This window comes from Thermobia domestica, chromosome 9 (genome assembly GCF_964235325.1).
Source record: "Thermobia domestica chromosome 9, izTheDome1.hap1.1, whole genome shotgun sequence".
In the NCBI taxonomy this organism is placed as follows: Eukaryota; Metazoa; Arthropoda; class Insecta; order Zygentoma; family Lepismatidae; genus Thermobia; species Thermobia domestica.
The window spans coordinates 278,179,957-278,196,693 of NC_137462.1; the positions used below are offsets into that span (position 1 = coordinate 278,179,957).

At 36.0% G+C, this 16,737-nt stretch overlaps 1 protein-coding gene across 1 annotated transcript; it reads right to left on the reverse strand.

The window, feature by feature from the left end:
- Window positions 1–12,042: 12,042 nt before the first annotated feature.
- Window positions 12,043–15,168, reverse strand: LOC145661222 (uncharacterized). The gene is made up of 2 exons (XM_081726680.1): window positions 14,620–15,168; window positions 12,043–13,428 (listed from the first exon to the last, which is right to left on the reverse strand). Exons 1-2 carry the CDS (start codon window positions 15,166–15,168, stop codon window positions 12,043–12,045), a joined length of 1,935 nt encoding a protein of 644 aa, XP_081582806.1.
- Window positions 15,169–16,737: the final 1,569 nt, after the last annotated feature.

The following is a 16,737-nucleotide window of genomic DNA, read 5'->3' on the forward strand; positions in this document are numbered from 1 at the left end:
AACATTCCCATTATATATTCGAAAAACATATATTAATCTTATATTATTTTCTTCTTTTCCTTCCTCTATAAAATAAACTGGCTTGTACTTATTTGTAAACCAACTATTGCTTGAAGAAAATACAAGTATACAATAAAGAATACAACATACCGTTATACATACATATATAAGGCCTTACTGGCATCTATTCAGTGTGACCACCGCTAGTACTTTCGTAGTAGATCTAAAACCTTTTATAATATTCTAGTGTTCTAGTGCGTTCAGCAACAAATCTAGTACTTTTCTCCTCCTCTTCTTTTCTCATAAATACATTTGGGTGAGAATCTCATGAAAATCTGGCAATGTACGAGTTCCACTGTTCCTGGTAACTTAGCCTAACCGGTATAACCATGGGACGTAAAAGTTAAAGATTTTTAAAACATTTTCTTCCTTTTCTTTCTAACAATGGTATTCACAAAAGCGGAAGTGGGACATAGGTCCCTGCACCAACTAATAAATGACCATAGTAAACAATATTACATATTTGGTGATCCGTTTAACAGTAGGCTATCAAGGAATTAAAACTCGATTTTCTCAATAAGCTGATTTTATAATCTTTCTTGGTTTCTTCCGACATCCTCTATATTTATCATACTTGTGTTACTTTAATGATTTTACAATGACTTATAACGATAATTAAGCAGGGATCCTGTTAAGAGTTTTAATTTGGATGTGTAAACTCAAAATTGGGAGAGTGTAAGTGGTTTCCACGGTTTGTATCGAATTTTGACAGCAAAAAAGTTGGATTTTCTCTCAAAAATGTGGGGATTACTCCCCATTTCCCACAAAAAGGAGAGGGAAAGCTGCCGAAAACCTTTTAATAAGATATTAATATCGTAAAATGTCATAAATAGGTTGAAACGGGAGCAGATAAAATTTTAGTAATTTTTCCCCAGATCTAGTACTTTTTTTCTGCATAGGTTAGTACGAAATATTTTTCTTCGGTGGTCACACTGCATCTATGAGATGTCGTCACGTTTGAGAGATGACATCCTAACACGAACACACCTTTCGGGAAAAGAAAAAAAATAATGGGAAGGAAGGAACCAGCCTGAGACTTGTATGCTAAGTCTATTCCGGTATTTGCCTGGTGTGAATGAGGAAAACCAAAGAAAAATCTCATTCAGGATACCTGGTCTGAAAAAAACTGTTACACTTTTCGACCGAGAGTTCTCAAAAGAAATCGAACCCAGGACCACTCGCACCAATATTTAGATTGAATGGGAATTTTTTTAGGAACTACAAGTACGAGAACACCTCACAAATATAAATAAATAAATGTGGAATCCATCATCGTTGAGCGATTAATAACGGTTGAATATGATGATGAGATACAAAATTTGAATATAATGAGATTTTATAGATTTACCTAAACGTAGCCTATCATCATCATCATCATCATAGGTATTCTGCCTTTATTGTCAGGTCACTTGCCGCAGCTGAGAAGCTTCCATGCTCCACGGTCCTCCGCTAACCTTTTCGTCTTCGCGTATGATCTTTCTCTTTTAATATCATCCATTAATTGTAGTCTCCTTCGCCCCCTCCCTCTCCTTCCCGCCACAATACCCTCTAGGACGTCCCTCATGATACAACCTCTTCTTAGGCAATGTCCCAACCAGTTTCTCTTCCTCTTCCTAATAATATCTAAAAGTGTTCTTTTCTCACCCACCATTTCTAACACTCTCTCATTCGTTTTCCGCTCGACCCAACTAATTCTTTCCATTCTTCTCCACACCCACATTTCGAAGGCTTCAAGTCGATTTTCATCACCTTTACGTAATGTCCACGTTTCCGCCCCATACAGTCCAACACTCCACACGAAGCATTTTATGAGTCTTTTTCTCAACTCTGTTCAAGGTCCCACAAAACAGACTTTTCTTTCTTTTAAAGGCTTCTTTCGCCATTCCTATCCTTGCTTTTATTTCACTTTCGCATTTCATGTCATTACTAAGAATACTACCCAGGTATCGAAAAGTATTCACTTGTCCTATTTTCTCCCCTCCTACTTTTATATTTGACACAGACCCCTTCGTTCCAATCACCATGGCTTTTGTCTTTCTAACATTTATTTTAGAATAATATCTAACAAATGCCATCAGATTAGGAAATATCTCTACATTAGGAGTTTAACACTATGTCTTACAACAATTAAATGAAACAATAAAGAACAGATTCAGCATAAATGATACATCAGGTGACAGAACACTGTATATTTGAACATATTAGACTTATAAAATGGATAATACATAAAGAGATACCTACACTTACCAAGTTTAGATTGTTCTACGTGGCGAGTGTTCAGACGCTACATGACAGACATGTGACGGCAGTTTACTAGATAGCGGTAATTCAGAAGAAAATTGTTTATGTAGTATAATATGCGAAGTGTTAATCGGCTACAATTGTTCAGCTTGCATTTGTACACCAATACGAAAAAGACTCACTTGACCACCAGACATTGTCTACACCGAATACCAACAACCCTGCAGAAACTGTAGAAATACCACTGCTGCTGTGACGAACGTTGACAGGAAAATGCTATTGAGCATTTAGAATGAACTGAGTTAGTGTTTGGATATGTGGCCAACGGGACACATACATTAAATATATGTAATATGTACCTGAAACTTAGTAAGTATATGTATGTTCTCACGTATCAACATCTTTGTAGATCTCATGTTTCTACCCATAGAGTGTTTGCAACGAGATGAATCGTTTATACCGGCCCTGTATAAACCTCTTCGGACGCCGAGTTTCGTATACGACACACAAAATTAACATTATTTTTCTTGATAGAGCGAAAACATGGCACGCATATTTTGCTTCTCTTTCTTGTTGCCAGAGTGAGCGTTACGTTTGATAAAAGTTTGACAATTGGTTGGTCCTAGGTAGTGTTTCTGGAGGAAAGACACTGTCGCAGAAACCGAAAAAAAGACACGATTACGTAAGTTTTCTAATTTTTTTAATCTTTAACGCGTTATTTTTTGCAATGCATGTTGGTTTATCTTGTTAAAAATCTTGTGGATAAATACGCAGTTGATTATTTTGCTCTTATATTGTGTGGGAGAAAATAAAGACCTTTTTTTTTTTTATCATGAGTCGTATTTGACACATGTCGTGTTTTCAATATTTTCACTTTAGTTTTATGAGCATGTGACCGTGTTTTACGTATTAGATATTGTTGTATTGCATAGATGTATTAAGTATATAATACACATAGGAGCACGTAGTGGGACAGCAAGGGGGGACAGACCATTACCAAAACATCATTTCTCACTTTTTATTGGTAGAATTTCAGTGTGTCCTATATGACACATATAATTGTCACTACTCAGTGCAAAAGATATAATTTCTATTACACTTTGCATATATGGAACGAAACTATTACGAAAATTTAAGATTATCACGAGACAAAACTATTTCCCTCTACTAGTGAGACTGAAAAGAAACTTCATTTATCGTAATTGTTCAAACTCGACAAACTCATTAAGAGAAGAATTCGTATAATAACATTAACACTTTCCCTTAGTGGATCCGGTCGTTTGCCTCAATGTAGATTCTTTTCGTTGAGAAATCCTTAGTCTGTATGAATGGAGCTAATGCTGCAGTCTTTCTTATTCTTCTTGTCGGATCGAAAATGAACCATTCGAACTTTTCTCCCCAAACATAACGGAAGTCGCATGGAAATACATTAAAACTGTAAGTTGGATAGACCATAATCTTGGAATGCCGTACTTTTGACTACGTGTGGTATTGCGTTGTCATGAAGAAGAATAAGATCCTCTCAGTATGTAACAATATGTTTGGTTTAATCTCCTACTGAACTACACAAGGATGTTGGCATGTCGTTCCACATTCATTTTCGTACCTTCTAAATTCATTAAATATATGTCCATGATGATGATTGAAGAACAGCATTACTTAACTGGCTTTGAACAAATTTTATTTAACTGCACCTTACAGTTTTGTGTTTACGTTACCATATAATTACGTTGGGAGCGATAAAGAATAGCTGCTCTATCGTGGAATCCAGTTAAAGCAGAGTGAATAAACTTTCCTAAGTTAAAAATACAGTAATATTACTGCAAGTAGAAACCTGATTTTAAGTTTCGTTCTAAATAGAACATACAGTTTTGTCATGAATAAAATCCTCCAACATCATTTAAAAGGCTTATTTAATGTATTATGAAACAATAATTTTAAGAATGAACCAAAAAAATGAATCAAAAGATTGCAATCTTTGCAAAGAATTTTAAGAATGAACCAAAAAATGAATCAAAAGGTTGCGATCTTTGCAAAGAATTTTAAGAATGAACCAAAAAATGAATCAAAAGGTTGCGATCTTTGCAAAGAATTTTAAGAATGAACCAAAAAATGAATCAAAAGGTTGCGATCTTTGCAAAGAATTTTAAGAATGAACCAAAAAATGAATCAAAAGGTTGCGATCTTTGCAAAGAATTTTAAGAATGAACCAAAAAATGAATCAAAAGGTTGCGATCTTTGCAAAGAATTTTAAGAATGAACCAAAAAATGGATCAAAAGGTTGCGATCTTTGCAAAGAATTTTAAGAATGAACCAAAAAATGAATCAAAAGGTTGCGATCTTTGCAAAGAATTTTAAGAATGAACCAAAAAATGAATCAAAAGGTTACGATCTTTGCAAAGAATTTTAAGAATGAACCAAAAAATGAATCAAAAGGTTGCGATTTTGGCCAATAATTAGCTTTTGGATCAGAGACCACAAAATTTTTGAACAGCCCCTAAATCAAGATTTTGTATTTTTTACGGAATACCGAATTAAGTGATAGTTTGGATTTGGCTACAGTATATGTAGTTCTTCAGATATAAGACGTAGAAGAAAATTTCTGATTGAAATATATTGATCTTTTGATCCAATAATAATCTATCTATATTAAAATGGGTTTATATATAGATATGTTTCTGTATAACTCTTGAACACCTGGGGTAATTTCAACCAAATTTGGTCCACATATGACCTACACTCTCGATAAAAGATAGGTGGGGATAAAATACTGTTAGGAATACGAAGGAAGGGATTACGTTTAATAACAGTCCGTAACAGCAGAGGCAACACTTCGTAAGTTAAAGTAATGTTGGTTGTTTGCATAACAGGGGTAGAACTTTCAAGCAGTTCAAACGCTTTCTACATCATATTTTTCCTGTGTAAAGAACATGTATCTGAGACATGGTTACGTCTTTGAAATTGAATCATTTTCGAGCTTTCTTAAGTTTTATGGATTGTCTTCATTGAATGGTCACTTGCAGCATATCGAAACACCTCCCTGTATCATGGTCCTCAGGTAACCTATTCGTCTGATCCCTTTCAATAATTAACTAACTCTAGGCCTATGGAACACGGAGGTTTAATGCCGCGTTCACAAAAGCTCTCCATTGACTTCTATCCTTGGCCAACTGGATCCAATTTCTACTCCCTATTCCTATTTCTATATATATAGATAGCCCTATATATAATCTAACTAACTCTATAGCCTATGGAAGCCGGAGGTTCAATGCCGCGTTCACAAAAGCTCTCCATTCATTTCTATCCTTGGCCAACTGGATCTAGTTTGTACTTTGTATTCCTATCTCTGCGAGATCCATCTTAATATTATCCTCCCATCTGCGCCTAGGTCTTCCTAATGGTCGTTTTCAATATTGTCCATTAATTGAAGCATAATTCTCTTCTATTTCCTTCCTGCATACCAGCATTTCTATTTGAGTGAATTCTTTTTCATATCTCAACACAATGATTTCATTCTTAGTAGTAACAAAAAGAAATGTAATTACATGTAATCAGAAATTATAAATTGGGAGCAGATCAGAAATTCTCTATTCTTGTGCCTACATACCAGATATTAAAAGAGAACTTAAGATACGTTTTAACATGTCGTTGATTTGTTACGCAAAAGAAAATTCTCGGCTTACAAATGTCTTTGAAATGTTTTGTTTCTTCTTTTCACTAAAGGAAAAAAGTGGCTCTTTATGAGATAATATATTTCGCCCAAGTATGGAGATAATTTGTTTTCCAGTGGAAAACGTTCGCCTATTGCAGTACCAAGCTCCATCCCTATGAAGCTTTTCCAAAACATCCTTTCCTCCAGCGCGTTCCAGCACCAGAGGACAAAACCGGAAATTACCCCCATTACTTCTAACGTTGAAGCTTTTCCAGGTGCTGGATGACTTAATATGAACTGGCTCTGGTGAAAGGAGCGCTTCTCTGCTCTTCCATACCTTGTGTAGTCCGCTCTTCACTTTATGATACCTTGTAACTTGCAGATTTTTCCCTAATTAACCTCAAATTACACAAAGTTGATGGTAACAGCCTTAGTTTTTTTTTTTTTTTTTTTTTTTTTAATAAATCCCTTTCTCCCTTCGGAACCGTGTTCTTTCGCCTATTTTACATTCTAACACAGCACATTGTCTAGACATAATTATATTCAGCCTGTGAGGAACGCGAGACCAAAGAAAGCAGTTTAAAAGGCCAAACACAGAGGAACGATGTTGAAAGATAAGCATGAAACGAGCTATTGTTTATGTAGTTCATATGTTTGCTAACATATCTTTGTACATATTGTAGTTACCTTGAATGTAAATCTTGCACTAAATGAGTCGTCATATCTTTCTCAGCATTTGTAGTGTACTTGTCTCACATTTGTTTAAACATATGCATAGAACAAACGAATTGAAATATCAAAGACAAAACCTTTGAATTATTTACTGTGTATCCTTTTGTACCTTCTTTAATTAATTAAATAATAATAATAATAATAATAATAATAATAATAATAATAATAATAATAATAATAATAATAATAATAATGCAGGAAAGTTTGAAAGGGTGTTGCCTCTCCATCTTTTCTCATTTATATCTAGTCGACGTTGCTGATCAGTTTTCTTATTAAAACAATGCCCTGGAATTCTTTCCGTGTTAAATCTTTCTCTCTGATGTCATTACGAACAATGTCCATCCATTTTCTTCTTGGTCTCCTCTACCTCTTTTCCCATCAAATTAACTTGCCACTGTTCTTCTAAAACATAGTCATTTGTTTTCTTCTTTAGATGGCCATATAACTGTAGTTTTATTTCTTGGACCTTAGATATTTCTACAACCTTGGTTGTGCCCCTTAGGGTAAAGACATACCAAAGATGCCTCGCGGTCGAGTTCGAGGTTTAAATCGTGGTCGCAAACTCGACATTTAGATCGCTATGGATAAAGGGTGCACGTAGCGAAAAGGTCGCGTCTTCGCTGCAAGTTCTTTGCTTGAGGAAAAACATTAATGTGAGATGATTCCGTGCGTAGTTTGTTCTACAGCTGATTTTGTAAATTCAAATGTTTCTAAACCATGTACAGCTATTTATTTACCTCATATCAATAACAAATTTAGAAAAAAAGTTGTTTTATTGATCTCGGACTTGCGGAGTGGACTTGAAGTTATTAAGCATAGCTGTGATTAACAGTAGCTTCTTTTTCTTCAGAAATTCCGATACCTGGGGGCTTTAGCCCGAAAGCCTCCTCTCCGTAACTGCCACTGTCTTATATAGTAGTAAGCTACAGTATAATTCTCTAATAAATATAAATAGCTTATCTGCCATTCCCATTTGAGTTGCTATTTTTTTCCATTCTCTATTTAAAACGTGCCTATTATGATGTTGTTTGTGCCTCTTATCCCATATTGCTTGAACATTCCTCAATCAAATTTAACAGGGCAGTAAAATCTCTCGAGCATAGACGACTAGAATCCTCTGCAGATGAAATTCTCAACAAATGAAGATTTTATTCCGTGCAGCAGTTCGAGATCTAGGGGAAACCAATGAGAATACGACGCACAGCGATGCTTCGACTGAACATCGATGTAAAAAATTAACTCGGTTGTTTATCATCGTTACCACTAATTCACCATCGCAGTCGACCTCTAGCTAGCGATGTAGCATATACCTCCGGCATATGCTATCCATTTGAATTATGTGTTTGTACCGTCATCGAGGCAGAGACCGCGACCTAAACCTCGACTTCGACCCTGAGGCATCTTTGGCATGTTTTTACCCTTACTCTCTTATTCTTCACTCTGTCTCTAATTGTTATCCCACACATCCAGTTCAACATTCTCATTTCGGTAACATTCAATTTTTGTCGTGTGCTTATTTTATTGGCCATATTTCTGCTCATAAATCAAAGCTGGCCAAATCACTGTTTTGTAAGTCAAACGTTATTAAATGTCCGTCTAGAAGAAATCGTGAAGAAGGGTTTTCGTAAGGAAGATGGTAGTTCTGTAGATGCTACAAATTCTCTAAATTTGTTGTCCCAGATATTCAAATGGCTACAATTTGTACAGAATCCTAGAATATTTATTAGCGTGTCTAACAGAAACAATTTTGTGAAAAAATGAGATATATATATATATACCAAGAATGCATCTGATTCAGCTGAACAAAATGAACTATATTCTTTATTGTATTATTTTAACTTTTAATTCTTGGGAAAATAAACTAATTGCAGGAAACTACGTCTCACTATCTAATACCGCTTTTAATGAATAGCGATAAACATTACAGCCAAAAGTGGCTTACTTCTGCTACTTCCAATTTGAATAGAAAGGTAACAGTGAATATGGTACCAACTCTTAGAACGATAAATCTATTGCCTTACCCCTTCCCCCCCAAAATTACTTCTATAATCTCTTAATGCTTTTAGTCTTTGTAGATCAATATTCAACCCAGAAGTTGTAGTGGATTTATATTAGTTTTAGTAAAAGACAGGAATAGAGACGAAATTAATCTTGGGACTTTAAAATGATTGTAGAAATTTTTAACTGTATTTACACTGAACATGAGGAAAAAACCGTATGTAGCGTAAGTAAAAACGTAGGTCACTTGCGTAAATCCTGTAATTTTTAACTTAACGTACAGGGTATAACTGAAAAGTATATTTTATACGTACTTTCGATACAAGTGTTCTGAATAAACGTACTTTCCGTAGAAAAGAAATAACTGTATATAGGCGTCAGGATCTCACATACAGATGGACGTATGTAACATATAGCTGACGTAAGTAACATGTAATATACGGAAGACTGTTAGACGTCACCAATAATGCAACGGCGTGATGTAACATCTAAGCGCGACATGTATGTAGCATATGAATAACGAATACTCCGTACTGATTTCCGCAGTAAATATAAGGATTTCTTACATTTGTACAATATACCTGTGCGGATAACGGACTTTTCTCAGTGTGTTACAGTTTTATTCCCTACAGCGATCAATATTGAAACCGGAAATGTTTTTTACCACTTCCGGCTTGAGTATCCGCTCCATCAACGGACTCGATTTTTCACTTTTGACCTTCTTCACTCTGGTGAGAATTGATGGTAATCCATTAAGTAGTTCTTCAGATGTTCTCTATTCCCCACAAGGATAGACACCATTTTCTTTTTCACATGGGGGCCGCGGTGGCTCAGTGGTAGAGCGTTCACCTCTGGTGCTTCGGGTCTCGGGTTCAAACCCTGCTCCACCAAGTAAACTTTGTGGTAGACAAACACCGTATGCGTGGGTTTTCTCGGGGTTCTCCCACTTTCTTCATTCCATCATTTCATTCATCTCTCATCATCACCGTCTCCTTTAGCCTAACCTTCATAATCGTGGGACATAAAACTAAAAAAAATCATGTTTTTCTTTTTCACATGGATAGACAGACAGACAGGTATATATATATATATATATATATATATATATATATATATATATATATATATATATATATATATATATATATATATATATATATATATATATATATATATATAAAAGTTTTTTTGATAAACTAAACTTCTTTAAAAAATAGTTCTTATTTTGTAATTCATAGATGTGTTTGTAGTATTACGCTTAAATTATTTTTATTTTCATATACCATGTGATATCCTTTCTTTTCCCGTTATTATATAATTTTTCAAGCATGATGAACAATCGTCATAGTCAATGAGAGCATTTCTCTGCTATCAAGGGATTTGAAAATTGAATAAAACTGACAACATTAAGACGAAAAGATTCTTGCTCTACAGAAATTTTACTAAATATTAACATAACAAAAAATAGGATATTTCGTAGTTAAGGAGAGTAATTAGACTCAGTTTAAGTGTGAATATATGTTGATTAGCCGTGGCATACGCTTGATAAGCGTTAAGCTCGTAAGATAGTTGTATTTAAAAGCATAGAATTTCACCCTGTAATGTTAGCTGTCTCATGGGACAGTCTAACACTAGGTGTGTGTCTACCATGGTAAAGTTGCCATACATAATTATTAAGTCGTGGCACTGCATCATATGAAGGTTTTCTTAAAGGTCATAAGAAGGATCAGTTTACAGCAAGAAATTAGAACAGTTTATTAGCGCTGTATCTTTAGGTTGTTGTTGGGACCACAATGTCTTTATGAAAACGACATTAACTTGTCACCGTTCGTTGTGTACTGTCCAATGTTGTTCCAGAATATATCTGAACAACTAAAGAATATGAGGGATATTCAAAAAGTATCTGACCTCATTTTTTCCCGCGTAAACCAATGAAGCGCGGAAGAACTTTCTTCAGTGTAGATGTAGAGGGGACACTCATGCGCAGTCATGAATTTTTCTTCCGCCCGCAGAAATCATCAGTCGCTGACAGTCGGTCAACGAGTGAAGACGTGTAGTGAGCAGTCGTCGGATCAGTTTTTTTTTTTTTTTTTTTTTGTAAAATGACACAAACACTTGAGCAACGATATTGTATCAAAATTTGCGAAAAGGTTGGCGATACCCAAGAGGAAACCATTCAGTCGGATCGGTACGTTGAATTTTGAACGAGAATTTAGGCATGAGGAGTGTGTGCGCGAAATTTGATTCAGGCTTTCATAGCCAAACACAACATTCCTGTGTGTCGTTAGGCTCTGTATTCACCCGACATGCCTCCGTGTGACTTTTGCTTACTTCAAGGATGAAAATACCACTAAAAGGGACCTGATTCAAGACAAGAATAAACATCATGGGGGAATGCAACAGTATGGTTGCTCACCATTCTGAAAACTGCGTTCCAAAAGTGTTTCCAAGAATGGTGGGAGCACTGGGAAAAGTGTGAGCATTACCACGGAGACTACTTTGAAGGGGATTAATGTTTCGGATCTACAGATCAATAAATGTATTTTGCCAACCAAAGGTTCGATAGTTTTTGAGCACATCTCGTATATAAAGTGGCAATAGAAGTAATTAATACTGACAAATAAACTTTATATCTGATGATGCTTATGTATGAAGGGGTGATATGTTTATGTACTTTATTTACAAATCACGCATATCACAACCACAGCTAATGAACTGTATGATTAAACCTATATTACTGATTCACTCAGATATTATGGAGGATCGAGAAATAAGACTTAACGAATAATTTAGCTGTTACTTGCTTCAATTCTTATTCAAAAGTACATGCGTTAATATGATAAATATGACATGCTTTGTTCATATGCTAATATAATGATATAATACTTAAATATTAGTACAATGAATTACTTATCTTAACTTCTTTTCGCAGTTAATTGTTGCTAGCTTGCTGCTAAACCACATGGTTGCTTGCTAAACTGTCATACTGTCTTCGGTCACACATAAACTGAGTAGCACTCTAAAACACTGTTAAGAACATGTAAATCTTGTCTATGAATGAACATGTGTTTCTCTAAAGACTGTGAATAAATATGCTTTTCTGAAACTGTTAATGTATATGCTTGCCTAGTTGCACTTCGCAGCACATTGTCAAATGCCCAGACACAACTTGAATAGAACACTGCAGGCACTGTTGCCAGCCAATGCAAATACAACTCACTAAAACTCACCAGAAAAATCACTAAAAGAATCACAAAGAATTCACTAAACTATATACAAAAAATGAAACTGATATGAATAAAAATAATACACATATGTAAGCTTATCCATCCTCCCCCTCCTTGATTGGACACAATCAATTAATGCTCTAGGGGCAAAGGAATTAATTTAGCAACACTGCGCCGAAAAAGGCCACTTTTACACTTCACAGTTGCCACTCGCACTAAATTATCACTGCCCGGATGAACTTCTTCAATCACACCTAACTTCCACACTTGAGGAGGAACATTGTCTTCTTTTACCAATACGACCATGCCCGGTTGTAGATTAGGCTGAGGTGACTTCCATTTTCTTCTTTGTTGTAACTGGTTGAGGTAATCCCTTGGCCAACGTTTAGAAATATGCTGCTTCATTTGTTGAATCCGTTGCCATCTGCCTAGTCTGTTGATAGGTACGTCCATTAGATCTGGTTCCGGAAGACTGAGAAGTGTAGCTCCCATTAAAAAATGTCCTGGACTGAGATACATTGGATCTGTAGGATCGTTAGAAATGGCTGTCAATGGTCTTGAATTTAGAATGGCTTCAATTTGAATAAGTAACGTATTCAACTCTTCGTATGTCAGACTTGCTGTTCCTGCTGCACGCCGTAGGTGGTACTTCATGGATTTTATTGAACTTTCCCATGACCCCATGTGAGGAGATCTGGCAGGAATGAATTTCCATTCTAAACCTTCTTGAGCTGAGTATTCCAGGATGTCCTTTCTGTTAGTCTTGGATTCAAAAAATTGTTGCAATTCTCGATTGGTGCCAACAAAGTTTGAACCATTGTCGCTACAGATAGATAAGCATTTTCCTCGCCTAGCAATAAATCTCTTTAATGCTGCGATGAAGGCTTGAGAACTTAAGTCTGAAACTATTTCTATGTGAACTGCTCTAGTGGCTAAACAGATGAACAACGCTGCATAGACTTTCATTTGAATTTTGCTGCGAATCGTGGGCTTGACATAAAAAAATCCTGCATAGTCAACTCCCACGTGTACAAATGGTCTTGCTTCATTTACTGTCTCCTTGGGTAAGTGTCCCATTAACTGTGATGAACTTGTTGATCTCCACTTGAAACAAACCAAACAATTGTGTACTATTGCCTTGACCATCTTCTTAGCTCTTGGAATCCAATATCTGGTACGCAAAGATGCAATAAGAAGCTGTGGTCCTGCATGAAGCAACCTTTTATGTTCTTCTTTGACTATCAGGTGGATGAAATGATGTCCTGCAGGTAGGATGAATTGGTGCTTGTTGTCGTACTCCAAGTTTGAATGTTCCAATCTTCCTCCTACTCTTAGCATTCCTTCCGTGTCCAGAAATGGAAAAAGATCCTTGATTGGGCTCTTTGTTGAAACATCCATTTGTTGCTGCAAGTTTAATATTTCTTGATGATAGGTAGTATGTTGTACTATCTTGATACATCTGTGTAACGCTAAACGAAGTTCCGAAGCGTCAAGACTATCAGTTTTTCTTTCTGATTTCTTGGAAAGACAATTATGTTTGAATCGCAAACAATATGCTACTACTCTCAACATTTTGTTTAACGATGAATACCTTTTCATAAAGCTTGTTTCATGAACTGCCATCAAACTTATCATGACTTTCTTCTCTTCTGGAATACTAGCTGGCTCATTTTGTTCTTGGCATAGCCATTCCGCTGTGTGAAGAAACTCTGGACTATGCCACCACTCTCGAGACTGAATAAGAGTGTTGGGATCCGCTCCTCGACTAACTATGTCTGCCGCATTTTCTTTACTGGGCACGTGGTGCCATTGATTAATTGATGTGATTCTCTGAATTTGAGCCACCCTGTTAGATACAAATGTCTTCCAACGATTGGGAGGTGATTTGATCCATGACAAAACTATCGTCGAGTCTGTCCACAGGTGTATACCACTGACCTCTATATTCAATATGGATAGTGTTTTGTCTATTAACCTTGAAAGTAACAGTGCTCCACATAATTCCAATCTAGGCAAAGTTTGCTTCTTCAGTGGTGCAACCTTCGACTTTGAACAAAGAAAATTGACTTCAATGTTTCCTTGATCGTCTGTAGCCCCGATATACACTACTGCTCCAAAATTTTCTTCACTTGCATCGCAAAACCCATGTAATTGAATTTCCTTAACGTTCTCCGAAGACATTACGTTTCTTGTAATTTGTATCTTCGCCATCGCAGGTAACCAAGACATTAATTGATTCCACTCAACTTGTAGGACTGTGTTTAATGGATCATTCCAATCCATTTCTGTCTTCCACAACTTTTGTAAGAAATTCTTGTATTTGATGACAATTGGAGCGATTAGACCTAATGGATCGAAGATAGATGACACTATGCTGACGACTTGTCTTTTTGTCATTGCAACATTACTTTCTACTGCAGTTCCATTTTAACAAATTTTGTTCGAAATTATAAGTTTTTCGGTTAATGGAATCCATGCTATTCCTAAAGTCTTAACACCGTCTTGCTGACCAAGTATGATTGGCTGTTGTTTTTCCCTGAAGTCTTCAGGAACTCCTTGAAGTATTTCTTCTTTGTTAGAACTCCATTTACAAAGCTTGAAACCTGCTGTGCTTAAAATATTAATAAGATCCTTCTGTAGTTCTAAGGCCTTTGACACGTTTGGTACTAATTTTAACACATCATTAATGTAGAAATTGTGTTTTATTACTTCTGCTGCTTCTGGAAATTCCTTGGAATTTTCCTCCGCTATTTGCTTCAGACATCTTGTTGCCAAGAAAGATGCTGACGAAGTCCCATACGTGACTGTTTGTAACTCATACGATTGGATCGGTTCTTCTACTGAGTTTCTCCAAAGGATGCGTTGTAAACACTTGTCCTCATCATGAATTAATATTTCGCGGTACATTTTCTCTAAGTCTGCTGTAAATGCAACTGGATACAATCGAAACCTTAAAATAATGGAGTACAAGTCATCTTGAACAATTGGCCCAACTTGAAGAATGTCATTCAATGATTTGCCATTAGACGTTTTTGCACTTGCATCAAAAACCACTCTTAATTTAGTTGTTGTACTGTCCATCTTGAATACAGGATGATGTGGAAGATAACAACTGCTGCTGCTGTTCACGTCTTCTTCTGTAACTTTTCGCATGTGACCCAAACTTAAATACTCATCCATGAAGGCGGCATATTGTTTATGAAACTCAGGATTTTGTAGCAATCTTCTTTCAAGCTGCTTAAATCTTTGTAGTGCCATGTTGTAAGACTCTCCTAAAACAGCATTCTCTTCCTTCTTTGGTAATTTGACAATAAATCTTCCGTCTCCATTTATGGTTGTATTTTGTAAAAAATGCTTCTCACAATTTTCTTCTTCCGGCGTGTAAATCTTAGTCTGAAGATCTTCGAGTTCCCAGATTTTTCTCAATTATGTATCCAAGTCTGTCTCCATCTGAGCAAAACATGAAATTACCGACTGGTTGGCTTCTTCGGGTATTGAAGGCATATTTCCGACGACAACGTATCCTAGCTTCGTTTCCTGCAAAACTGGATAATGTCCTTTTCTAGTCTTCTGGCCTGTCTCAAGGAGACTGTAGAATAACCCCGCACCTATAAGCATGTCTACTGACGACGAGCGATTAAAATTGGGATCGGCTAAACAGATATCTTTTGGAAAGTTCCAATTACTGTAATCAATATCCTTAGAAGGTATGCAACCTGTAATGTTTGGCAATACTAAACAATCGACCACTGCATTAAAATCACATGTTCTTGAATAAATATGAACTTCAACACTGTATTGAGCTTCGGAGGTTACAGAATTGATACCTCTAATGGGAACACGATTTTTCGTTTTCTTGAGACCTAATCTATGAACTAAAGTTTCGCTTACAAAATTCGATTGAGACGCTGCATCTAATAACACTCTGCATTGTTGAAAACGACATTTAGTGTCTGTTACGTTAACTAACGCTGTTGCTAATAAGACTTGCTGACCATAATTAATCTTAAATGAGCAATAAGAGTCCTGTGGTTGAATTTTAATCTGATTCTGTTCCTTAACTTTAGGCACGTTAGTAGTATTGCTATTTATTTTGCTTGAACTTGTTTTGTTAGTAGCCTCCTGAGCAGTATCTTCATGCAACAGTGTATTATGCTTAAAATTACATTTCTTACAAGTACTTGATTTCCATGCCTTTACTTGATGTTTATTACCTAAGCAATTAAAACATAATTTATTTTGCTTAACGAGCTCCTTTCTTTGATTAATGTTAGCACTCAGAAATTCTGGGCAGCGAAAAACAGCATGCGTTTCTTTGCTACGGCAAATATTACATGAATTTGGAAGCACAGTAACAAACGCATTTACTTGACTGTTATTCTTTCTTTTTGCTTTGGAATCTACACTTTTGTTGTCATAAGTACTTTCAGATTGAGTAGGACGAATGTTTTCTAACATTTGACAACGACCTTCTAAAAATGAAAATAATTCCGATAACGATGGAAAGGAGTCACTACTTTGCTCAGCTTCCCATTCCCTTTTGCTTGCCGAATCAAGTTTTTCTACTAAATGTTGTGTTAGTAGTACGTCATGCAAAGGTTTGTCCAAATTCAATGCTTCAAGGGCTTGAAAATTACTACGTGCAGTATTTACAAATTGTCTAATGTCTTTAGCGTTTTCTTTCATTACTGGCTTGATATTGAGCAACCCTCGTACATATGTCGAAGCTATCAACCGTTTGTTTTCGTAGCGTTCAACAAGAAGCTTCCATGCAATTTCGTAATTTACTTCTACCGTTGGCAGATTTGCTATTAATGTATACGCTTC

What these genes read in the sequence shown, in the direction of transcription:
- LOC145661222 (XM_081726680.1), bottom strand. Translation starts at nt 15,168, where the DNA reads ATGGCACTACAAAGATTTAAGCAGCTTGAAAGAAGATTGCTACAAAAT. An exon ending in AATTTCCAGAAGCAGCAGAA is followed by an intron (nt 13,429 to 14,619) that starts GTAATAAAACAC and finishes TGTCTTTCCAAG; the next exon opens with AAATCAGAAAGAAAAACTGA.